Here is a 25141-nt window from a genome sequence, read left to right as displayed (position 1 = left end):
TTCAATATGATGAGAAGAAATTAGCTCAACTTTTGGAGTGACCTTCAGAAGTAGACAAAATGAAGTTGTTTGAAAGGAAATTCTAAGATTCAAAGCAAATTTCAAGCGTAAAGGGATGGATTCCGATATTAACTGTATGATTTCAACATTGCTTATGATAAATGTTTGCAATCTATAGTGAATTTTATTGTTTTAGGTAAGGCAAACGCTATAAATGGGCGACCCCGCAAGAGAAATAACAGATATTATAGAGGCAAGAGAAAGGCAGATTCATGACTAAAAAAATTCGTTTTCTTGCTCGCATATGCTGGAATTGCTAGAAAACAATTTTTTTTTTACTGTTTTAAATCGAATATCAACCATATTTATAACGAATAACACCCCATAATGCGGTTTTGGCCGGATTTTCGCTCAAATACCCCTCTGTGCGGCGAAGCGAGCTTAAAAAAAACCAATCGTCCCTGATCGCTCCATTTCGCTTCGCAGTATCATAAAGCCAGCCGCAGATGGTGGCGGTGGCGGCGGGGGTGCTGATGCTGATTTTTTTCTTCTTCTGCTGCTGCTGCTGCTGCTGCTCCTGTTGCGACAACGCAATTAAGCAATTAAAGCGTATTTACGCTGCAGCGGCGGCATCTTTATAGCGGATGAGCTCCACCACTTAGGGGTGGAAAAAAAAAAACGGGGGTGTGCGATGGCGCAGGGTTTGAAAAAGGAGAGGGATGCTGCTGCTGCTGCTGCCATGGCGCTGAAGGTTGCATCGATTTTGGCTCAAAATTATTGTCTCACCACCGTTTTTTTTTTTCTCACTCGCCCGCTACCCGTCGTCCCCCCTACGAAAGAACGAACAACGAGACACCAGGGGCCGCACAAGCGACGAACCCCTCCCCCCCCCTCCCCTTTTGCCAGACTAATGGGACTGCCGCTGCCTGTTGAATGCGGACCGAACGGAGCGAATGATATCATCGCCCTTTTGCGCCCTGGGCCAAAGTACTACCAGCTAGCAGCAACGGTACCCCCAATGGCGTCCTGTCTGCATTGTTTTTCACTTTCAAATGTTAGATGTCAGACGAGGGCGACGTGCGCAGACCACCATTCAAGTTCGGACCATTTGCCTTTCGCTTTTGGTGCTCCAGCGGCCGCACTGGCGCTCACACATGTCGCTCTTCCCTGCCCAGGCAGCCCAAGCGCAACGCAACTGCACCGCGCGCCATGCCTCGGCCTGCCAGGCTCCCGGTTCGGTTCTGGCCAGCTAGAAACTGGTTTGTTGGCCAGACGGTTGGCAAGCTTTCTATCCTGGCGAAAAAAAGAAAAGAAAAAAAACTAAATAAATAAATAAAACCCCGCCCGCACGAAATTCATTCCTCTGGTGGGGGATGGGGGTAGCGTACACCTCATTCTACCACCCCTTCCATCCACCCTGCCACTCCACCGTAATGCTCCATTGCGTAATGTTTCCAGCAGGGAGCCGTTCGCGCGCGTTCGGTGAGCCTTATGAGGGCACTATGATCCAGCAGCAGCAGCAGCAGCAGCAGCGATGATGCAGCTGCTGCATGGTCGCTTCGATTCGGATTGGGAATCGGTTCATCGGCCGCGGCTGGCGGGCTCGCGAGTGCGTGTAAGCAACCCCCCCCCCCAGCCCCCTCCCGCCCCTTTACTGTCCCCGGCGACAGGCCAGGTCACCGAGCACGTTTCCCTCACCCTTTCCCTTCCCCCTCTTCACCACTCTCCACAATCCATCAACCATTTCTTGGTTTTGGGGAGGAGGAGGGGGGGGGGGGGGGAGGGGAGGCTGGAACACGAATTCATATTCATGAGCTCCACGGCCAAACCGGACCAGCCCAGGGGGAACGGTGAGGGGGTTTTGTGAGGATTGTGGAGGGGGAGGGGAAGGGGAAGTACATTGCAAATGGAATGGACCGTTCCACCGGTCGAGAATGACACATCGCAACACAGCGCACACTCGTGGAGAGAATTAATTTCATTTCCATGAACGAGGGCCGCAAGGGCTCCAAACGAAGATGCTGGTGGTGGTGGTGATGGTGGTGGTGATGGTGGTGGTGGTAGAGGGAGCAGCGGTTAATGTAAAGAACTCACCTTTCCCCTGCACCTCCTGCTCTACCAGCTCTAGCACGAGCAAGAATGGAGTTGGCGAATGGACCGCAGCCTCGAGCAATTAGAAGGAGATTTGCGGACGCGACAGGCGGGCGTATACGGGACACCGTGACAATATCCTCTGCTGCTGCTGCTGCTGCCTGTCGCTGGTTGAGGGAGGGGGGCCGTCGAGACGGGCGTCGCCGTCGCAACCCCAAAAAGCTCCGTTACGCCGTTGATGATCTTGAGACTCCTTCTTCACTCTCTTGTTCTGCTCTCTGGCGCGAATTAGGAAGACAGTGCAGCGCGCGCCCTTCGGCACCATTATTATTCTCATCCCCCACCCCCTCTCCCTCTCTCTCTCTCTCTCTCTCTCTCTCTCTCTCTCTCTCTCTCTCTCTCTAGCTAGCTGGCTAGCTCGCCGTGCTTTTATTACTCTGCGCGGTGCGCGAATGGACAGCGCCAAATCAGCGCTAAAAGCGCCTCCTCCGAGTGCAGAGAGAGAGAGAGGGGGGGTGCGGGGTGCAAAGGAAGAAGGAACCGTTCGAGCGTCCGTGCGGACGCCGCACAGAGGGGTATTCGAGCCGAAAGCTGGTCAAAACTCACGAGCATGATTTTTTGTTTTGTGTTTACAAATGTTTTGTCTTGCTAATGATTTTAAAATATTCCACAACACTACTATAAAGAACCCCGTACAACGATTACACATCCCTGCTGCGTTATCAGATTTTAGCTGGGGAGTGGAAGCTAGAATGCTGGAAACAGCTGAAATAGGCTCGTCGGACAATTCAAGCAAAAACAAAAAAAAAAATAGTTATAGTCGAGATCACATCCCCGTTTTTGGTACGGACGAACATTTACGAAGTTAGAAGAAGATTTTGCAGTGCTCGTGAAAATTTCAGCTTCAGTTTTCTTAAAAGAGGGGTTTCGGTAATTTCTTACCAAACCAAGGATAATTTTTAACGATTTTTTGCGACGTAACCATTCAACTTTATTCTTTCAAGTAAATGCCATATTATTCTACAACTTTTGAAACATATTTGGTTTTATTTTGGGGAAGATTGATTAGAAACTTCATCCATGGCAACAAATTTAAGCAGTCGTGTCTGCGAAGAGATACTTTTTACGGTGCCCATCGTAGCTGCGTGATGGGTCAATAGAAAAACACAAATTGATATTCGTTTGAAAGATTATAAGTTTATCTAGGTAGCCCCGTTGGGTTTTTGGTGAATTTCCTATTTTTCGATTTTTGGCAGATTTTTGAAGTTGAAATAGTGATGCTTTTTGTCATTCTGCCTCGGTTTTTAAAGATTTGTTTTAAAAAAAGTATCAACAATTTTCATGATATCTCGACGGGGCTACCTGGCAAAGACTATACAGACTATGTGTAAAAATTTTCAAAACGATCGGCCCAGTAGTTTTTACGGTACTGGATGGGCACCGACTTTGAAAACGCGTTGGTTTTCGGGAAACGCTCTTCAAAGTAGCGAGCTCTGCATGGAGAAATTAAATACCGAAGCCCCCCCCTTCCCCCCCCCCCCCCCCACCCGTTAATGCCCAGCAAAAATTTAGCATAGCATTTGTCTCTAGAATTTAAATCAAAATTATTCTTCCTGGTTCCTCTTTACCGATTTTTTTTATGTTATTGTGAAATATGGGTTTTTCAGAAATTTTTCGTCTAATTGCTGTATTTGCATTTTACATCTTTGCGATATTTGTCCCAGATACCTAAAAGATGCCGCAAGAAGGGTTCCAAACCCTTCATTTCTTCAATATGCTAAGAAGAAATAAGGACAAAGTTTGGAGTGGCCTTCTGAAGTAGACAAAATGAAATTCTGAGATTCACAGCCAATTTCAAGCGAAAATCGATGGATTCCGATATCAGCTGGATGATTTCAAACGTTTGCTAATGATAAATCAGTGCAATCTAGAGTGAATTTAATATTTTGGGTTAGGGTAAACGCTATAATTGCGCGATCCCCAAGGAGAAATCCCAAATATTAGAGAAGAAAACAGCAGATTCGTGGCGTTTTCTTGCTCACATATGCTGAAATTGTTAGAAAGCATTATTTTTTTTATGGTTTTTAATCGAATATCAATCATATTTACAACAAGTAACACCCGATAATGCGGTTTTGGCCAGGCTTTGACTCAAATTCCTCTCTATGCGTCGCTTTGAGCGGTAATGAGCGAGAGCGCACAGAGCCGCACAGTAGCCAGTACCGTTCGCCAGAGTACGAAGCTCGCGCAGGAAACGACAGCCAGACAGACAGAGCCCTCCCGTTTCTAGCCGTGTCATTGCGCGCTCCCTCCCTCCCTCCGCCTTCGGCTCTTGGTTCTTTTCTACCTTTGGCCCCACCACCACCACCACCACCACCACCACCACCACCACCACCACGAGGTAAGGTACACGATTCCCGGGACGACAGTGACCGCCGCAGGGTTCGCCGTTTGCTACCTCGTTGAGCTTCTTCCCTCTTCCCGTACACAAATTGCGACAACCCCTGATCACCACCTTCCATCCTCATCGTTTTTCGTCGTCTTCTTCGTCTTCTAGTCTTACTTCTTCTTCTTCTTCTTTTACACGGGTCCGCTTGATTGCGCGCTGTCCAAGAACGAAAGAACGGCAGCAGCAGCAGCACACAATGGCCAGACGAATGCGTGGGGCTAGTCTGGGGGCTCATTATGCAATCGACTCATGTCCAGTCCAATACACACACAGACACACACACACACACACACACGTACACACATACAGACCGCGCGATGGTCAGGCAAATTAGATGACTCGCCTTTCTCTTTAGGTGTGGTGGGGCTCGCGGGGCGCGTTGAGGAATGCCTTTCGAACGATCGCATGGGCATCGCATCCCCTCCACCCCCCCACGTGCATTTAAGATGTGTCTGGTCCGCGGTCAGTAGTCGGACTGAGCGTTCCCACCAGACACACACACTCACACACTTATGAGTGCAGCGCGACCCCTGCATAATGAGCATTATGCTGCTTTGCTGCTGGGCTGATGGAGGGTGAGGTATGGAATGGAAATGCTCCTATTCCGTGTCGCTATTCGCACACAAACGCAAAAAAAAAAGGCTCCCTTGGGGCCATCAGGCCGCCGTTACCGAAGGGGGATGCACTATTCACCCTCGCTTCGTAGAGAGAGTGAGAGGGGAAATGTGGGGGAAAAAAGGTTTCCTCCTGGGTCTGGGCCCCGAGGGCCATGTGCAATTTTCATCTGCATTCAGTAAGAACAAGAACGGCAGTAGCGGGCCCAGCAGCAGCAGCAGCAGCAGCAGCAGCAGCAGCAGCGAATGCTCAACCCTTACCACATGCACACCCCCTTCCCGTTAAGGGGTTCGTTTCGGAGCACAGCAGCAGCACACTTATCGCCACACCAGTACGGGCTGTTGGATGCGAAGTCGAATAGCGTATGCATTGAAAAAAAAAAAACAAAAGAGACAAAATTTGCTGATTTTTCATGGGCAAACCGTCAATCGCACTGCAGAAACTAAAAATTCAGCATCACTAGTAGTTACCGATGAGTCATCAGACACAATTTGGAAGCTCCATCAGTTGAACTCTAATCGTGATGGCGCGAAAAACGGGAAGCAACTTCGTTCCGAGGTTTGTGCATCCACGTCCAAAACTGTCTTCGTGTGTCACTTTGTGAGTGTCGGATGTGGCCGTTTCCAGTATCTACAAGATCTTGGCACTATTGCCCACCAATGAAAGCACCACAAGAAGGCATAGTTCGGCACGGCCGACGACTCTGTCCGACCAAAAACCCTCCAAAGGATGCTGATCCGACCGAGACCGAGGGAAAAGTGGCTGAATCGCTGCGTGCGATTGGCCGTGAGATCGGTGCAACGACGCAAATAATTAAGAAGTACCTGGCGGACATGGGCATACATGTCAGCGAAAGCGAATATCCCGGCCACCAATCTCAGAGCAGCAATTAAGCGGGGGGACTTCGGTATTTAATTTTTATTTGTGATACATGTTTTTCAACACACAAGCAGAGCCCGCTACTTTGCAGAGCGTTTCCCGAAAATCAACGTTTTCAACGTCGGTGTCCATCGTACCGTAAAAACTACTGGGCCGATCGATTTGAAATTTTTTACACATAATCTGTACACTTTTTGCCACAGGTAATCCCGTCGAGATATCATTGAAATTGTTGATACTTTTTTTTCTTTAACAATTCTGTAAAGCTCGTTTTTTTTTTTGCAGAATCGCAAAAAGCATCACTTTTTCACCTTCAAAAATCTGCCAAAAATCGAAAAATTGGAATATCAACAAAAACTCTCCGGGGTTACCTAGATAAACTTATAATCTTTCTAACGAAACTCGATTTGTGTGTTTCAGATAATTCGTCATGTCGCTACGATTGGACACCGTAAAAAGTAACTTTTTCGTCGACACGCCTACCTAAATTTGATGCCATGCAATAGGTTGTACATGAATGTTGCTCAAAACTATATCAAATATTCTTCAAAAGTAGTAGATTAATATGCCATTTATTTGCATAAATAAACTTGAATAGTTACGTCACGAAAAATCGTCAAAAAAGGGCCTTTTTTCGGGCCCGAAAATACCGAAGTCTCCCCTTAATGTCACAGCGACAGCGGTTGACCACGATCGTCAAGTTAATTTTTTTGTGGCGCATCGCGACGTGGCGGTGGTGAATGATCGCGATACCTATCTCATCCTGGATGAAAAATTATTAAAAGGCCCTTCATAGTTTTTCTTCCCGCACGAAGAAAGTGAGCTCTAAAGGGAAATTCACTCACACACACACACACACACACCAAAATTTCACAAGAAGGCCCTCCATTGGCTCACAGAATCAGCTGCCCTTCCTTAACCCTCGGTTGGGCACCCGGGTACCCGGGTACCCATTTCAAGTTTCAACGAAAAAATGAATGCCTTCCCTTCAATATTTTTTTACGAAACTCCGGATCCCCAAAGTACAACTCATTTCAAGCCGAATTGGCGTTGAAATTGTTTTGATAACTCATATTTAAAGGTAATTATGGCCCGATGAAATTAACACCCGCCCAGTGGCACCCGGGTACCCGGGTACCCCATACGTTAGCTATGCACATGGGCTATGTTTATAAACATAAAACAACACTTTTTATCAACATTTATCCATGTTGACGTGTTTATTAATCGTTAATTAGGTAAACTACAATATTTTGATGAAAAATTAATAACTTTTGAGCTTTTCCATGAGCAATAGGAGAAAAATAATCAACATATTTTGAAACCTTTTATGTGCAATTTAAATTATATATTATTTCTCAAACTGATTAAAAATGGTTCGTGTAGTGTAATTTTCTTAACATATGAGCAAAATTATACACTAATCATCATCAAAAAGGGTTTAGGCGGCATTTTCGTAGACCACAGAGACCAATATACATGGTACGTTCAGAAAGTGATGAGACTGGATTTTTCCTGACGAAACGGTTTGAGATAAGGTATTGAATTTTTTACGCCAACATAGAGGCAGGATTTAGCTATTCAACGCACTTTATTTCAGTCGGCTATGACAAACTGAAAGAAAATGGGACGATTTTTCGTGAACCGTGTTTTTAGTTGATGTAACATCGTAGAACGCCGCCTTTCTATGGTCCACAGCCCGGATCATCGCGGACCTCTTTCCTGGCATAGAGCACGCAAACAGAAATGTATGAGGACTAGATGAATTACTGGCACCAACGGAATGTTTTTCTGTAGGTCCGGATGATTCGCGCCAGGAAGAAGGTCCGGATGATCCGCGCCAGACCAATGGCCCATACAAAGGGGATATTCTACGGTGTTACATCAACTAAAAACATGGTGTCCGAAAAATCGTCCCATTTTCTTTCAGTTGATCATAGCCGAACGAAATAAAGTGCGTTTGATAGCTAAAACCTTCCTCTACCTTATCGTAAAAAATTAAACACGTTATCTCAAACCGTTTTGTCAGAAAAATCAATTCTCATTACTTTCTGAACGCACCATGTAGCAACTGGTCTGATCTCGTAGCTCAATTGTGCCCAATTAACTCAATTGTTTATGACTCAAAAGTGCCTTATGGCAATTCAAAACTGAAATCAATAATTTAAATAACATATTTGCTGGAAAATTCGATCACTTTACGATCTTATTGCTTGCTTTACGACGTACGTGGTAGAGAATGACCGTACGAAGGGGTATCAATGCGTTGTGTTCATTATTTTTATTGTTTTTATTGGATTTTGTTATGATTTTTAAAGAAAAATACGTTCCGAAGACTCTTAAATTAGTTCTAGAACAGCATTTTTATCATAAAAGTGATACAAACGATGATACAAGAACATAACAATGCAATGCACATAAGTGGGGTACCCGGGTACCCGGGTGCCCAACGAAGGGGTAAACGCCGGGTGCCCAACCGAGGGTTAACTCCGAACTGGTCGTGATCGGGAAAATTTATTATACAAAGTGACTGCAGAAGGTCGTCAATTCGTCAATCATCAAGGAACACTAATAGTACAAAGATCGGGGAGTCTGACCAGAAACGAATACGCGAAGCGATCGTTAGACGAAATGAAGCGGCTGTGTACCAATGTGATACCAATGATTGCGAACCCGCTCAACGTCCCACAACGGCTGCTGCCCATCGAAAATTTCTCGGCCAACTTTAAACGTAGGATCTATTTTAACAATTTGATTGAAAAAAAAAAAAACGGGAGAAGCAATTCAATGAAAAGACACAGAAATAGTTGAAAAACATGTGTACAAACATGTTTTTGACTGCCACTGTGGAAATTACCGTCTAACTTCCAGAATTCTGTTCGGAATGGCGTAGAACTTTTTTGCTGATAAACTGATAAACTCCCTTTCTACATGTAATTTACAGAACGCCATTATCTGTCATAGTTTATTTTTAATCGCCATTCAAATTTTGTCTCTTTTTTTTTTTTCAATGCATACGTTAGGGGTGTAGGGACCGTTCCCGCTCCCGCTGGCCCTCCCTGACCTACCTATGGCCAGCGTCATGAATTATTACGAAGCGAAACGCGACCCGGATCCGGGGGTGGAGGTGAACGGCGCCCCCTCCATCACCCTCCATCGTCCATCGTCCTCGAGTTGGATCCGGTCAACCGGATCGATCGATCGGACCCGGCCCGACTGCGCGTGTGTGCCGTATCAATCGGGGTATCCCGGCGGGGGGCGGGTTTATTTTCGAGGGGGTTGATACGGGGGTTGTGTGATATGGCATTCCGACACGCAAACCGTGGGGGGGGGGGGGAGGGGAGGGGCACAGGCACAGGCGCCACAATCAATCACAAACACATCACATCAATGTCACGGAAGAGAGCCCCCCCCCCCCCCCAGTGGGTGTGTGTGTGTTTGTGTGTTCGGATTCTTTACAACACACGCGCGCGCACACGGACTCCTAGTATCCTCGCAGGCTTGGGGCTGGTTTCGAACTAGGTCAGCATGGCCAGCCCGCTGGCGGGTAACCGTGTGGGGGGGGTGTAGCGAGTATGTTCGTGAGGTCAACCCTTGTATGCCAGTGTGCACTCGCCCCCTGTGTCCCGAGTGAAAAGCGATTTTGTCACACGGAGGACCCCTGCGAGAGGGGGAGGGCGGGTGGGGGGGGGGTGCGGGGGGGTAAGGGTCAGTAACACGCATCGACCTTTCGCGCCACACAACGCGGGACACACCCCCTTATTTTACAAGGGGGTGGTGGGGGGGGGGGGGGGGGGTGCCGGGTGGTGCGGGGACGAAGGGTTGCTGGTGCGTCTTCTCGGTCGGCGAAGCCCAATCGCTACCCGTGTTTGCTACATAGCGCACGATTCAGGATAGGGGGGGGGGGGGGGGAGAGGGAGGGTGTGTTGCAAGCAGCGTTATCAGCTGCGCGCGATTCGACAAACCGAGCGACAGCAGATGGTCACCGCTCGGAGCGGAGATCAACACTCGGAAACGACGCAAACGACCTTCGCCGAAACCGAACCGAGACCGGTTTCGCGGCTTTTTTTTTAATATTTTTGGCGCGACAACCCTCCCTCCCCAACGGCTCCCCGGGTACGCTGAATCCTCCACTTTTTTGTTGGGGGGTGGGGGTGGGGGGGCGGGGGTGCGATTTGGTATAGGGGATTTTTTTTTTTAAAGCGTCTTATGAGAGCACGCAACTCAAGGTGTACTTGACGTGCCGTACTACTGGTGCATTACCTCTCATTTTGGGGGGGGGGGGGGTGGAGGGTGCAGCAACACAGTGACAGTGGTTTGACGATCTCCCATAATCGGCCCAGCGAGCGAATGAAGCGACGAAATGGAAATCCCGAAAGACCACCACCGATCACGCTGTGAGGGTACAGTATGCAAAAAAAAAAAAAAAAAGGTTTATCCACCCCCTTGCAAGCAATGTACAGTTTTCACGGATTTTCAAGGAAACCCTGAGCGAAAAAAATGTGTATCAACGTATCAAAAATTTTGTTTTTTTTATTCTTATTTACTATGCTTTTTACATATTTCGAAAATACCTCCTAGAACTAAAGATATTTACAAAAAACGAAGTCGATCAAGGTACGAAAAGCGCGCAGAAAAAAAGTTTGAGCACCCCCTTGCAAGCATTTTTTTCATTTTCACTGATTTTTCAGAGAATCTCACAGCCAAAAAATGTGTTTCACATATCAATAGTTTTGTTTTTTATTCCTCTTTACTATGCTTTTTATGTTTTCCAAAATTACCTTCTAGAACCAACGATATAACAAAAAAAAAAAACAGTCGAACAAGGTACGAAAAGCACGCAACAAAACAGTGTATCCACCCTCATGAATTTCATTCAATGGTATTGCACAGTTTTTAGACCACAATAATCAAATAACCATTTTTGCTCTCAATTTCAACGATGCATTTCAGTTTGTTTAATCCCAAAGACATCTTTTGAGGCCTATTTTATGGTTTTATCGCCAAAACTAATCGTGTTGTGCACCTTTAGAAGCGTGTAGAAACGTTCTTTTCGTACCTTGTTCCTTGTGTTTTTGTTATATCTTTGTTTGTAGTTCGTATTTTTGAAAAATAGAAAAAAGCATAGCAAAGAAGAATAAAAAACTAAACTTTTGACATATAATACATATTTTTAGGCTGAGGGTTTCCATGAAAAATCAGCCCAAATGTATGTTTCTTGCAAGGGGTGGATAAACTTTTTTTTTTTTGCATACTGTAAGTGAGTGCAGGGAAGTGCACTTTCCTTCTTGCTCCCCTGCTCGCAACCGAACCGGACCGCCTTCCCTGGATTCCTCTTAATGCCCAAGAGGCAGAGCAAGAGCATGCATGTGTTCACTTGGCACAAGAAGGACTGGAAGGACTGGAAGGAGCAGCACCAGCACCAGCGCCTTAGGGATGAAGAATGATAGAAAGAGAAAGAGTTGCCAATACGATGGTGAAAAGAGAGAGAGAGAGAGAGCGAGTGCTTGACGGATGGAGAAGATTGTTGGAGAGCTCGAGTTGAAGAAGGAGATATCGCAGCCAACGAGCGGAGCGCACTCGACATCGCATCGCGCAGCGGTGGATCTCTGAAGCGCACGTACAGAGCGTGGCACAGAGTCCTGCATTTCCATGCAGACCACAATAGCCAGCTGCGCGGCCATTGCAGGGCCATCTTGTTCCCCTTGGGCACAATGGGCACATGCCCCCGGGGGCCCCGCGCTGGTTGGGGCCCCCCAAAAAATCCTCCCGGGTTTGATATTTTGTTTGAAAATCAAACATATGAAGAAGAAAAAAACATATATTTTCCTCACGCTGGTTGGGGCCCCCAAGATTGAAAGTACACTATTGGAGAAGTGTTTTCTGAAAGAATAGTACAAGTTGAACAAAATTTTTGGCTTACGAGGGCTTGCGTTTCGAGGTGATTGCGAGAACCTAGGATTCTCCCAACAAAGGAAATTATTTAGGTTGTATGGAGCTTCTGAGCATGTTTGATTCGGGTTTTGGCTGCTCATTTAATAAAACATGGGATTCCGGGAAAAGGAAACACACCATATTTGTCCGCGAATATTCGGTAATGAATTGCTTGATGTTATGGGAAAACATGTTGTGAAAACAATTACAAAAGACATTAAATAATCAAAGTATTTTTCTATCAGTGTTGACCGAACGCCAGGTTTATCCCACGTAGATCAATTAAACATTTATAATCAGATATGATAAAGGTCGTGATCCTGTTGAAAGATTTTTAAGCATAAATCAGAGTATTTAGCCGAAACGGTTTGTAATTTTTTAGCCAAGGTATAATATTCCAATTGAAGATTGTAGAGGGCAAAATTATGATAATGCCGCCGAAATGGCACTCGCTTGCAAAAGCTGGTAACATTCATCCCGTAACTTGACGCCCCGGCAGTTAATAAAAAACAGCGATTGGATTCAGATAAAAACTTTAGTCAAATGTTTGGGTTCTTTTGCCATTTAAAAGTATTGAATCCAGATGAGTTAAGTAAAAACTGCAAAGAAGACCTAAATGAGAAAGAATTAGAAGCAGAATGTTCGCATTTGGCAGAACATCAAAAACGGTATCAATTAAAAAGTGAAGAACCCCGCACAATATTACAAATTTAGCACATCATGAAAGAAAACCGAATCGAAGACACTTTTCCCCAATGTAGAGATAGCTCTACGAGTTTTTCTAAGTGTGATGGTAACTAACTGGTAGCGGAGAACGCTCGTTTTTCAAAATTAAAACCGAATCAAAAATGAATAAAGAAGTGTAATGCAGCCAGAGCGTTTGAATACCTCTTGATCGTTGATCTCCATCGCCTTGACTATTGTGGAGCGCAAATTTGCAAAAAAGCCTCTCTCTCTCTCTCTCTCTCTCTCTCTCTCTCTCTCTCTCTCTCTCTCTCTCTCTCTCTATCTCTGTCACGCTAAGCATGTCCTCCTGAAATCCCCGAGCGGCCCCGTGGCCAGCATCGATCGAGTAGCAGAACGAACGAAAGACTTCAACCAAAAGCAGCCCATCAAGCGACGAACCAATTGGTGAAGCGTCAACCACCATCGTTCGATTTGTTCCAGTTGGTATGTGTGCACGGGGAATGTATATTTTTAAAACTAATGCCCCGGGTTCATACTTTGCAATCTTCGCGACCCATTCCACCCACTCGATTGGGCATCCACCCTCTTCCCATCAAATCTTAAAATGGGATGAACCGTCCGCCCTCTCTCTCTCTCTCTCTCTCTCTCTCTCTCTCTCTCTCTCTCTCTCTCTCTCTCTCTCTTACTCTCTCATGTCCTGCCCGGGCGTGTGCGTGTAATTTCCGCGCAACATTCTTTTCAAAATCCCCCACCCTCACCATCCCCAATACCGGGGGGTTCCAATAACGGTTTCTAGCCCTGCTCCGGCCAGGTTACCGAGCTCAGTACGGGGAGGAAAGGGGGTGGAACAAATTGCTGATGCGAGCGGTTCACCCCTTCCGAGTCAGCGTGAGAGAGAGAGAGAGAGAAGAGAGAGAGAGAGAGAGAGAGAGAGAGAGAGAGAGAGAGAGAGAGTGCCAGAGGTGATAGTTCAATCAGTGTGCTCCGAGCCCCCCCCCCCCCCCCCCGCGTGCGCCCACCTTAGGAGGTCATCGGCACCTCCATTACCTCGGTTCGTTTGCCGAGCCACACCCCAAGCGTAAGGGTGGTGCCCAACGGGGCGGCGGGGGGGGGGGGGGGGAATGGGATGCTCTTAGAACAAAGTACTTGAAACCCAATCGTTTGCCCCAATCGGTGTAGCAGCAGCAGCAGCAGCAGCAGCAACCATTCTCCTCCCCCTCCCCTTCCCCTCCCCCCTCAACCCCCCCCCCCCCCGGGGAACTTGCCGTTACGAATTGCCGAAAAAGCAAATGGAACAAAAGCAATCTAATCGGCTTTTAAGGAAGGGTTGCTACGTTTTTTCGGGAGGAAGTGCCCGGCCTGGCAGGGTGGTTAGGGCCATTTTCCCCGTTAGGGGTGAATCTCCATTTTGGAACATCCGCCTCTTCTAAATTCGAGCTCAGCCCGAAGTGCGACGCTAAGTAGACGATAGCCTTTTCAAGCTTTTTTTTTCCAGAAAAGTGCATGCGTGTGCGTGTGTGCGTGTGTGTGTGTGTGTGTGGTTGAAGGTCCTGAAAGGGCGGCCCGGTGCCAGGACACGCGACACGTCGCCACTGCTATTTAAAACAAGGACGACATCAACAACAACAACAACAAAAGGCCAGCACAGTGCTTGGAGTGCAAACTGGAGCAGGTCAACTTCGTCCCCCCTCCCCCCCCCCCACCTCCCTGCGTCTGACTTCCGGATAGAGAACGGAAACCGGTCAATCCCCCCCCCCCCCCTCGCCCGACCGGGTTTGCCAAATGCAAATCGCCTTTTGGCTGAAATCGAGGACAAACTCGCCCTGGATAAAGGCAACAAAAAAAAAAAAATGGCCAACAGCAACAGAACCCTCCCCCGTGGCGGGGGGGTGTAGGTGGGTAAGGGTTGCGCCCCGGAAGTAGGGCCATAACTCCTTCGGTGCACCGCGCTGTGGTGGTGGTGGTGGTGGTGGTGGTGGTACGCCTGGTTCATCAAAGTCGAAGTCGTTGGAGTCGCCCGGAAATAGGCCCCCGGGAGGGGGTCGTACGTTAATTTCCGCACACCGCACTGTGCACCCGGGCACGGGAGTTGACACGCCACCCGGTACACGGTACACTGCATCATAATGCATTTTTGATGTTCCTGCGCCGGAGGACGCGCTTTGTGTCGGTACGCCCAGCGGGGGTGGGAGGGGGGGTAAGGGATGGTGCCCTACCACTCACCCACTCCAAAAGTGAAAGTCGCACCACACTACACGCATGGCAGTATTTGCGGGTGGTGGTGGTGCGACGGGGCTGGTGGTGACGTAATGCCTCGTGTTCTAGATCCTCGCCGAAGAGCACCAGTTCGAATGCAAGGAATCCACAAACACTAGTTTAAGATACACTAGTTTATGACATTTATCAGCCCTGTTGGCGATAGTTTACTCAAAAGTGATAGGTGTTGTTTACCACCGTCTGGTTTGGCATGGTCAAAATAATAGGTAATTCTTTGTATATGCTGTTATTTCGCTCGACTTTTTAGAAAAGGCTAGTTTGTTTGCTCTTGCTACAATCTATTTTCAATCGTGAACCCAAGACACACCGTTGTTTCTTATGAGAACACCCGGAATGGGCAGCAGCAATCATTGAAACCCTGAGGAAAGAAAGGTGGGGAAGAATTTGCTCAAGGAAGGCGCAACGTACAACCGGATCGGCCGACGCACTGTGCCGATCAGTAAACTTTATGAGAAATGCTTTTTCGTGGAAAAATAACAAGCGAAACGCGAGGTAACGACTGATCATCATCATATCACTTTTGGCCAAAAACAGATCCGTTTGCTTCGTCCAGCACAATTTGCTCACAAATAAACGATATTGTTAGCCCAAAAAAACTATCCGTAGGCGGTTAAAAGAGGTTAATTGAACTGGACGAATTGCAGGAAAAGTGCCACTGTTGAGAAAAAAAAAAAACAAAAAAACAATGCAGACAAGGAAACAATTTGCAGATCAATTTCGTTATTGGCAAGGTAGTGAAATGGTACCTTCAAAGGTGTTGTAACATTTTATGGAGCGTCAAAACTAAAGGAAAATTTGTTAAGATCGAACTCTCAGCAGAATGTTCGGCTACCTGCTGGCAAAGAGTTTCGTCCTAGCTTCACAAAACAAAACTGTAAAACAACTGGAAGTGGAATCATAAGGATTTGGGGAAATTTTTTTCGCCGTTAGGTGTAGGTTCCCTTTTTCATAATAAAGGCCACCAAGAATGTTCTCGAGCATAAATCAATTAACGAAGAATGTAATACTGCCTCACGCAGAAGAAATCATGCCTCTAAGCTGGGTATTGCCACAGGCCAACGATGCAAACCATACAGCAAAATTTACGAAATGGCCATGTCCATCTCATTACTTAAACCCGATTGAAATCTTGTGGAGTAACTTAAAGAGAAAAGTTAGCTGGATTGCATTTTTCAAAAAGCGATGAATAGTGGAAAAAAGTGCATCAGTTCCTCAAAGTTCTTCAAAACAACGGGGGATACACTGGATACTGACTAATTTTGATACAGATTGTGCCATTTTAAAGTTGGATAACTCTGTCATTTTTCAGCCGATTTTCACTAATACGACAGCTTCTGAAACGGCAGTCTTTGCCATTGTAGTAATCAATCACTTCACGTCAAAAAAGTGAACTGAAATTGTCACACTTTACATGAAAAATAATCGATCAATAGTGGAAACTGCGATCGTGCAATGGATGGCGAATAAATGGTTGTTTTCTCGCCGCATATGACGGCGCTGGGCTTTTTTTTTCTGTGGGTCTGTTTGAAGAATAAGGTTTTTGGCAAACAAATTGAAGGGTTTGAAACAACTTAAAGCAAATATTGCAGCTGAAATTGCCAAAATAACTCCCTAAATGTTGTCAGATACAATGAAAAAAGCCCGTAAAAGGGCCGCTGTTTTGTTTCAACTGAAGGTGGTCACTTGATCGATATCATAATTTGAGTATGACGCAGTAAATGGCATAGAATAACCTAAAAAAAAACCTAAATGGTTTATTTTCTAAAATCGGTTGAAAATTGAGAGAGTTATTCAACATTAAAATAGGGTACCGCCTGATGGCGCATCCTGTATAAAATGTTAACATTTGATATGAGCAAATGAAAACCGTGTTAATTAAAGAATGTTTGCCCTATTCACCGATTTCCTTCTTTTATTGGCTATTTTTAACTGAATTCTATTATAATTAAACAATTCCTTGCAATTATAATCCTGTTGCATTTTCTTTGTATTATTTTAAGGTCTACTATGTTATGCTATCATTGTAATACCTATGGACACAATAGATTTTGAAAAAATGATCAAATATTGCAGCTTAAATGCCTGTTACCTATTTTAATTGGCCAGCTACTGCTGTGAGCTACATTCAAGTGCAAACACTTACCTTTGGTGTATGCTGTTGTGGTTACTGCTGCTGCTGCTGCTGCTGCTGCTGCTAAGGTTCTGGCAATGTATTCGTACTCTGTACCGTTGTCGTCGTGATCGCTGATGATCCATCGCATCTCCTGGCACCATTGTTTATCGATATATATATATATATATTTCTATTTATATTTATTATTCGCTCACTATTTTATTCACTGTTGGAACTACGAATTCCGTATCACATCAAACTCGGTATCACACACGCACACACTACACGCACACACTGCACGCACTAGCGTTACTTCCAGTTACTTCGCGCTCAACCCATCTCCGATGGACATGGGACGCATTCCCAGAACCACTGATCCGCTGATCTTCTCCTCGTTCTCCTCCTTCTGCTTCTTCTGCTTCTTCTTCTCTTGGGCAGTGACTACAGTTGGGCAGGTAGCTCACCGACTACTCCAGACGTGCTGGCCCGTGACTGACCAGCGCTAACTTCAGGTCAGGACGGTCTGCTCCTAGGCTTGTGCTCGCTGATCCAGCAATCCTGCTAGAATGGAGAGAGAGAGAAAGAAAGAGAGAGAGAGAGAGAGTGAATTATAGGCAGGGGAACACATAGAGGACCCAGCGAAGGACCAACGACTGAAATGTGAGTTGAAATGTGTTGCCGTTGTCAGCGTTGTAGCGAAATGGAACGGAACTGTCCAGCCGGGCGCGGTGACAACGCGGGCTACTGGATGTTTTATGCTAATCGAGCAAACGTGTGCACTGTTTGCCGCGAGGCATATGGTAGCGAGACAAGGAAGCGCCACCGCGAGGCCATCGCCGAGGGCCTCCTTCATTTGATGTTTTGTCAAACCCTCTGGGGCGGGTGGCGAAACCGAGCGAGTGTCAGTCCCAGGCGTTGTTGTAGCGCCATTCCTTGCGGTCATGTACTAGCCGGACCGACATCGCTGCTGCTGCTGCTGCTGGTGGTCGGTTTTTCGGACCGCAAAAGTACCGCTGACGGAGCAGTGGTGCCTTTGGGGAAGGGAGTCCCGTCCGCTTTCCTTCCACGAAAAGCGATTGCAAGCGATTCGTCATTGAACACGCGTTCAGCTCTGGTTTAACGTTCAGTCCCGGGATAAGCGCCCGCCGGGACTTCTAAGCAGCAATTAAAGGCCCAGCAAAACCTCAGCAACCCTCGGCAACCCCCAGAAACCCCCCCCCCCCCCCCGGGCAACTGCAAAAAAAAAACAACCCCAAAAGGGTTCTAGCTGAGGGACGACTCGTCAGGCGGTTTCCCGGGATGTAAGATCCTTCAAAGGTTTTTTCTCTCTCTCTCTCTTTATCTCTCGCTCTCTCTCCCCCTCTTTCTATCTTTTTCATTGTCTCACGTTTTTTTTTTTTGTGTTGGTCGTTTTTAGGTAAACATTCCAAAAGCAAGCTCTCTAGCGAGTGGTTTGGGCTTTGCGCGTTCGTTTGGCTGTGTGCGTTCCGACACAGCATCCTGACCGCGATCGCTGGCCCACCACCACCGTCGCCGGAGCGCAACATGCGAGCGCATAAAACATGCTGAAACGTTGGCGTTTTGTGATTTTCGCGAGACGGTGGCCCCACGTGAGAGAAAGAGAGAGAGAGAGAGAGAGAGAGAGAGAGAGAGAGAGAGAGAGAGAAAAAAAGGCGACTCTTTGGTCAGTGGGCGTCTGCATCAATGACGGATTGGCTCCACTCCACCACTGGACTCGCTCGCTCTGCGCCGGTTGAGACCTTTTGGTTTTCTGATTTTTGTTGTTTTCTGTTGTTGTTTTTTTTTTTTTGCGTGTGTCGAGTCGGGTCCGGTTCTCCGAATCCTATGGCAGACCCCTTGGGCAGACTGGACAGAAAAAAAACAGGGGAAGGTCAAATAGTTGGGACGCGATGACCACTCGCCACTCGAGGTTCTGAGCGGCAGCAGTAGCAGTGCGATACGGTGCATTTCAAAACGGGGTTTTGATTTGCTGGCAAAATAAATTAACAGTTTACGTAACAACAACAACTAATTCGGACATTCGGACATTCAAAACCAATATGCAGAGAAGAAAATCACAAAAACGAGGAGAAAAAAGCGCTTGGGATACAGAAATTAGAGATTAAAACTGTCGGCGTAAATGAGGAACCCAGACAATTTCGCCATCAATGAGTCCGCTGTTAAAAACATTGATATCAAATAGCAAATAAAATATAAAACCAGTAAAAACGACTTGTTTATCGGTTTGGACCCACAACAGTTACGGCCTCATGGCCTCAAGGGTGCAACAGAACCAATTGGATCGAAAAGAAACACTCTCTCTTTTTCTCTCTGTTTCTCTTCCGCTAGTTGAAAATCCGCGCTTCATGCAAGGCTCCATGAAGTTCGCTCCTTTAAAAAGCGTTTCCCGCAAAACCAAAAAGGGTTTCCAAAGTCGGTGCCCATCCAGTACCGTAAAAACTGCTGGACCGATCAGCTTGAAATTTTTAACACATACTCTGTACACTTTTTGCCTGGTAGCCCCATCGAGATTTTATTAAAATTGTTGATACTTTTTTTTTAACCATTATGTAAAGCTCGTTTTTTTTTTGGCAGAAGCGCAAAAAGGCATCACTTTTTTTAATTCAAAATTCTGCAGCAGCAGCAGCCAGTACCTTTTTGCGTAACACAACAACACATACACGAACGATGACGTGATGTGAGTCCAGACCCAGGCGCAGCCTTTTTGTGTTGGTTACTAGTCTTCGAACTTGCGAACTGCTTCACTTTCCGGCAACTGGTGGTTGCCAGAGAGAGAGAGAGAGAGAGAGAGAGAGAGAGCGCTCACATTGTCGCGCATGTGACACATCGAAAGACTGCGACGGCACAGGCGACGAACCTCCTCCTTCTCCTCCTCCTTCGCCTTTCACTGACACTGCTCTGACTAACTGGCGGCGATCTATTGTCGATATTTGTGCCCGTACTGAGTGTGCGGCCGCGATTTGGCATACCCTCTTTCGCCTCTTTCACCCCCCCACACACCCTCCGAACCACCGCTGGAACCACCCTCGGCACCGCACTACTCTTTTTTCTTTAAAAGGCGCGAGCTCGTGCGGCCACAGCACTGACCACAGCTGCAAAAGGGCGCCGCCACACCGCGACACAGCACACAGCGATTGTGCACTTCCTGCTTCGGATGCAGGAAGAGGGTTGGCTAATGCTCACCAATCCGCAACCCTCCAACCCCCTAACAAGCAACACCGTTCAGCGAGGTGCCACCCGCAAACCGCTAACCGCAGCGAGCGACTGAGTGCAGCTGCGGCCGCTAGCTTGGACCACAATTCTACTCCTAGCTTACCACCGCACATTCCCTCTCCGTCCCCTTTCCAAAAAGGGAAAGGCTAACCCCCTTTCCCCATGAAAGGGTGAGGGAGTTCGATCGAACTGGAGTTCCTCTAGCTGCGGCTGATGCGGCGGAGGCTCACCCTCCCCCCCCCCCTTCCCTTCCCTAACACAGAGTGGTAATGACATGTATCATTTCATTGCGCGCACCCGTCCCCCGTTTTTTGTTTTTTGTTTTTTTTTCTTTTATCGCGACCAACCCGACCACCGCGCGATCGCGATACAGATTGGCGTTATATCACCAGCTTTACCAGTCACCAGCCCCCTATTTTGTCACCCCCAACCCAGCCCCCCCCCCACCCCCTTCCCTCCCATCAACCTCAGTTTCGCCACTTTCTCCACAAGAAAGCACGCCGAGCTTTCTCGCAGCGCGGGCGCCAATGATGCTGAAGTTGAGGCGAGCCCGGGTCGCTGCCGGGGGGTTGCAACTGAACTCGAGTGGGGCAAGGGAGGGGGGAGGGATGCGGGTGTACGCAATGGGGGGGGGGAGGGGGGAAAGGGCAAGCGCAAGTGAGAGGAGGGATCCAAGCGAGACCAAGCCACCTTCTCCTCCTGATCATCTGTTTTATCGTTCAGGGGGAACTTCGGTATTTAATTTTTCTAGTGACACATATTTTTATCCTGATTTCCCCGGAAAGCTGATTCTTTCAAGAGTAATGTGTAGAAGTTTTGGATCAATCGAAGAAAAAGCTGACAAAGATACAGATTTTTTAAAGTCCGCGTTTCATACAAGGCTCCATGCAGAGCTCGCTACTTTGAAGAGCGTTTCCCGAAAACCAACGCGTTTTCAAAGTCGGTGCCCATCCAGTACCGTACAAAACAACTGGGCCGATTGATTTGAAATTTTTAACACATAATCTGTACACTTTTTACTAGGTAGCCTTATACTTGATACTTTTTTTTAAAGCAAATCTGTAAAGTTCGTTTTTTTCTGGCAGAATCGCAAAAAGCATCACTATTTCAACTTCAAAAATCTGCCAAAAATCGAAAAAAAGGAAATTCAACAAAATCTTGACAAGGCTACCTAGATAAACTTATAATCTTTCTAACGAATATCGATTTGTATATTTCAGATGACCCATCACGCAGCTACGATTGGGCACCGGAAAAAGTACCTTTGCAACGACACGCCTACCAAAATATTATGCCACGGATTATTTTTCTCATAAATGTTGCTCAAAACAATACCAAATATTCTTCAAAAGTTTTAGCTTAATTTGTCATTCATTTGAAAAAAACAAAATTGAACGGTTACGTCTCAAAAAATCGTCCAAACGGGCCATTTTTTAGCTCGAAGGGGGGACTTCAAGCGCGTTTCCCAAAACAAACGTTTTCAAAGTCGGTGCCCATCCAGTACCGTCAAAACTGCTTGACCGATCGATTCGAAATTTTTAACACATAATCTGTACACTCTTTGCCAGAGAGTCTTGTCAAGATTTCTGAAAAATTGTTGATACTTTTCTTTAAACAAATCTTTAAAAAACGTGTTTTTAGGCAAAATGACAAAAAGCATCACTTTTTCAACTTTAAAAATCTGCCAAAAATCGAAAAATAACACATTCAACAAAAACTTGACAAGGCTACCTAGATAAACTTATAATCTTTCAAACGAACATCGATTTGTATTTTTCTGATAACCCATCACGCAGCTACGATGGGCACCGGAAAAAGTATCTTTTCGAAGGCACGACCGCTTAAATTTGATGCCATGGATAAAGGCTTTATTAAATCTTCCCCAAAATAGAACTAAATATTCTTGAAAAGTTACAGTTTAATATGCCATTCACTTGAAAGAATAAAGTTGAATGGTCCCTTCGCCAAAAATCGCCAAAAATATGCCTTTTTTTTTTGGCCAGAAAAGTACCGCTTTAAAATAATTGCGAAAACGACCGACAGTTGGCGATTTCGATTTCGTCACCGCGTGTGTGTGTGTGTGTGGGTGTGTGTGACAGTTCTCACCCGAATCCAGAGTCCCCCCCCCCCCCCCCGCACCCCTGAGGAGCATCTCGGGGTCCTGGGGCAATCGAAAACATCCCGCAAAGTCCAGCCCAGGACCCATTCGTGGATCCCAGCGTCTGTGGGTTTCTCCTGGGTACCCCGAGACAATAAAGCTTGCGCAACAAACACACACACACACACACACACACACAGACGCCAGCAGGCAAACACCCTCACGAGCGACCACGAACTCAGTTGCCAAGTACGAGCACACGACGGACCCGGAGACGGGCAGCATCCACAGTCCACGGCACGCAAAGCTCGAAGCGGAAGGGTGCAGTGGAGAAGGGAAACCGGGGGGGGGGGGGGGGGGTGAATAATGGTGGCACAGGGAGAAAGAGAGAGAGAGAGAGAGAAAGAGAGAGAGAAAGAAAAAAAAAAGGGGGGGGGGGAGGTTGGAAGGGAGGTAGTCCCTGCGGGCACACTAACATGGAACATGGTTGGAACAGCGGGAAAAATAAATCAAATTATGCGAGCCCCAAACCCACTCCGGACTTGAAGGGGTGCGAAAGGGGGGGGGGGGGGGGGGACTGGTGGGGGGTCTCATTTTGTTGCGCGCGGCGGGGGTGCGGGGAGGGGGGGGGGCATTCTGCAAAGGACCTCCTGCACGACGTCTCATTCTCTCTCTCTCTCTCTCTCTGCCTCTCTCTCTCTCTCTCTCTCTCTCTGCCTCTCTCTCTCTCTCTCTCTGCCTCTCTCTCTCTCTCTCTGCCTCTCTGAACTCAACTGCCCGCGAAACTGACCCCAGGTACCCCCCCCCCCCCCCCGGGGGTGGTTTGGCCGACCCCCCAACCCTCAACATCCACCCCCGTCCCCCCCTCGACTCACTGGCAGAGCGCAGTGAGCGCAATCCGCGATCGCCATAACGTTCCAGCCGTCTCCCGCTGCGCTACTCGACCGTCCATTGCCCCCCCCCCCGGTTCCTTACACTTCTTTCTAGACACACACATACACCAACACCAGCCACAACCAGTTTTTGGTCTCTGCCGCGGTGGCTGGCCGCCGATGCCGATAGTTGCGAAACGGCATCCAAACGGCATCGTCCACGACCGTCGCAAACGACTACGCAATTCGCTCGACTCCAACCTTAGGTCCGCCCCGCCCGTCTGTGCGTCTGTTTTTGTATGTCGTGGCGTTTATGGGCTCCGCTTGGGATGCAGGAGTTGCTGCAGGAGGTTTGTCTCGCCGTCGTCGTCGCCGTCGTCGATGGCGAGGATTCCGCGTAAAAGGCGAAAACCGCGGCGCGGCGACCTACACGTCGCCCGCGACCCGCGAAATGAGAGAGAGAGAGAGAGAAATAGGAGTTGATGGCTGTCAGAAAAGCGGGGTTGAAGTGCAGCGCAGCGCAGGCAACGAAACGGAAGCGGCCCACAGACGCTCAACTTTATTTGTCAATGTTTTTAATGCATAAAATTGCATCGCACTGTCAGTTTTATTTTTATTCCTCGTTTTTTTTTTTTTTTTTGGGCAACATTGGACTAATCCTTAATGTTTCAATCAATCAGGGCCACAGGCGCATCGTGTTCGTCGTCTGTGGCCCACAGACGACGCCAATATTCAGTTACGCCTCCTCAATGTATTTTCAGCTGGCTGAAAATCTTCAACTTTTTTTTCGACACCAGCTTCAAATAGCCCACACACGATAAATACTACCATGATCAAAAATAAACCGGAATTTTAACTTTATTCCGCGCGGGCTTATCAATTTCGAATTGTGTTTTTTTTTTTTTTATTACGTTGACGGCTCTATTAGCGATGTACATGCCAAGTCTAAGCTTGCCAGCTCTTCATTTACAAAAAAAAATCTGCTTTGTCGTGTAACAACTCGTGGATTCTCCATGACGATAATGCGCCATCTCATAATGCGTTGAGTTTTCGAGAGTTTCTCGTCAAAAAACAAAACCAATACCATTCAACAACCGGCCAATTAACGTGATCTCGCACTATATGACATCTTCCTATTCAATTGACTCAAAAAACCACTACGAGGAACTCATTTTCAGAGTGTGGAGGCAATTAAGCTAAAATCGCCGGAGACACTAAAGACTATAACAAAAACCGAGTTCCAGAAAAGTGTTGAGGAGTGGATCAAACGCTGGCACAAGTGCATTGCATCCGACGGGAACTACTTTGAAGGGGACATTTGAATTTTGAAGAAAAAAACATGCACTTTTCTTTTTATGACCAAATTCCGGTTTAGTTGTGATCATGGTAGTATATTGGTGTCAGTCGACTTGCATGCAAGAGTTGACAAATAAAGTCGATGATCGTCTATGGGCCGCTTTAGGGCGGAACATTTTGCAACAGACAGCGCGCTGTGCACCAAATGGATTGTGGGCAAAAGTGGGCTTCATCTCATCTGGTTTCCTTGTCCCAGGGAATGCAGCTCGTGAGAGCGAGAGCGCACGGGAAGAGAGAGCGAGAGAGAGAGAGAGATGATGATGATGATGAAACGCGCCTGGAGCGCCAGCACCGGACCTCACAATCTTACTACCATGATCAAAAATAAACCGGAATTTGGTCATAAAAAGAAAAGTACATGTTTTTTCTTCAAAATTCAAATTGCCAAATTGTACACCTGTATTTTTGATAGAGTATTGTCACCATAACATTTTTGTATCATTTTTAATGTGTCTCAATTTAATTGTTTAACGTTGTTTTTTTGAATCAATTTTAAAAATCGCCATGACGTAAAAACTTGCAATGCAAACAAATCT

At 46.9% G+C, this 25141-nt stretch overlaps 1 protein-coding gene across 2 annotated transcripts in view; it reads right to left on the bottom strand.

Moving 5' to 3' along the window:
* LOC126571590 (cadherin-86C) overlaps positions 1 to 25141 on the bottom strand; it is a 108106-nt gene that overhangs the window by 60436 nt on the left and 22529 nt on the right. For both annotated transcript variants that reach the window (XM_050230372.1, XM_050230282.1), the window contains exon 2: positions 17076 to 17606. In XM_050230372.1, coding sequence (XP_050086329.1) covers positions 17076 to 17206 — 131 coding nt within the window. In that variant the 5' untranslated portion in view covers positions 17207 to 17606. The remainder of the gene's footprint in view (positions 1 to 17075; positions 17607 to 25141) is intronic.

Source organism: Anopheles aquasalis, chromosome X, assembly GCF_943734665.1.
Source record: "Anopheles aquasalis chromosome X, idAnoAquaMG_Q_19, whole genome shotgun sequence".
Taxonomy (NCBI): Eukaryota; Metazoa; Arthropoda; class Insecta; order Diptera; family Culicidae; genus Anopheles; species Anopheles aquasalis.
Note: the sequence above shows the minus strand (reverse complement) of the source record. Positions and strands in the feature narration are given on the sequence as shown.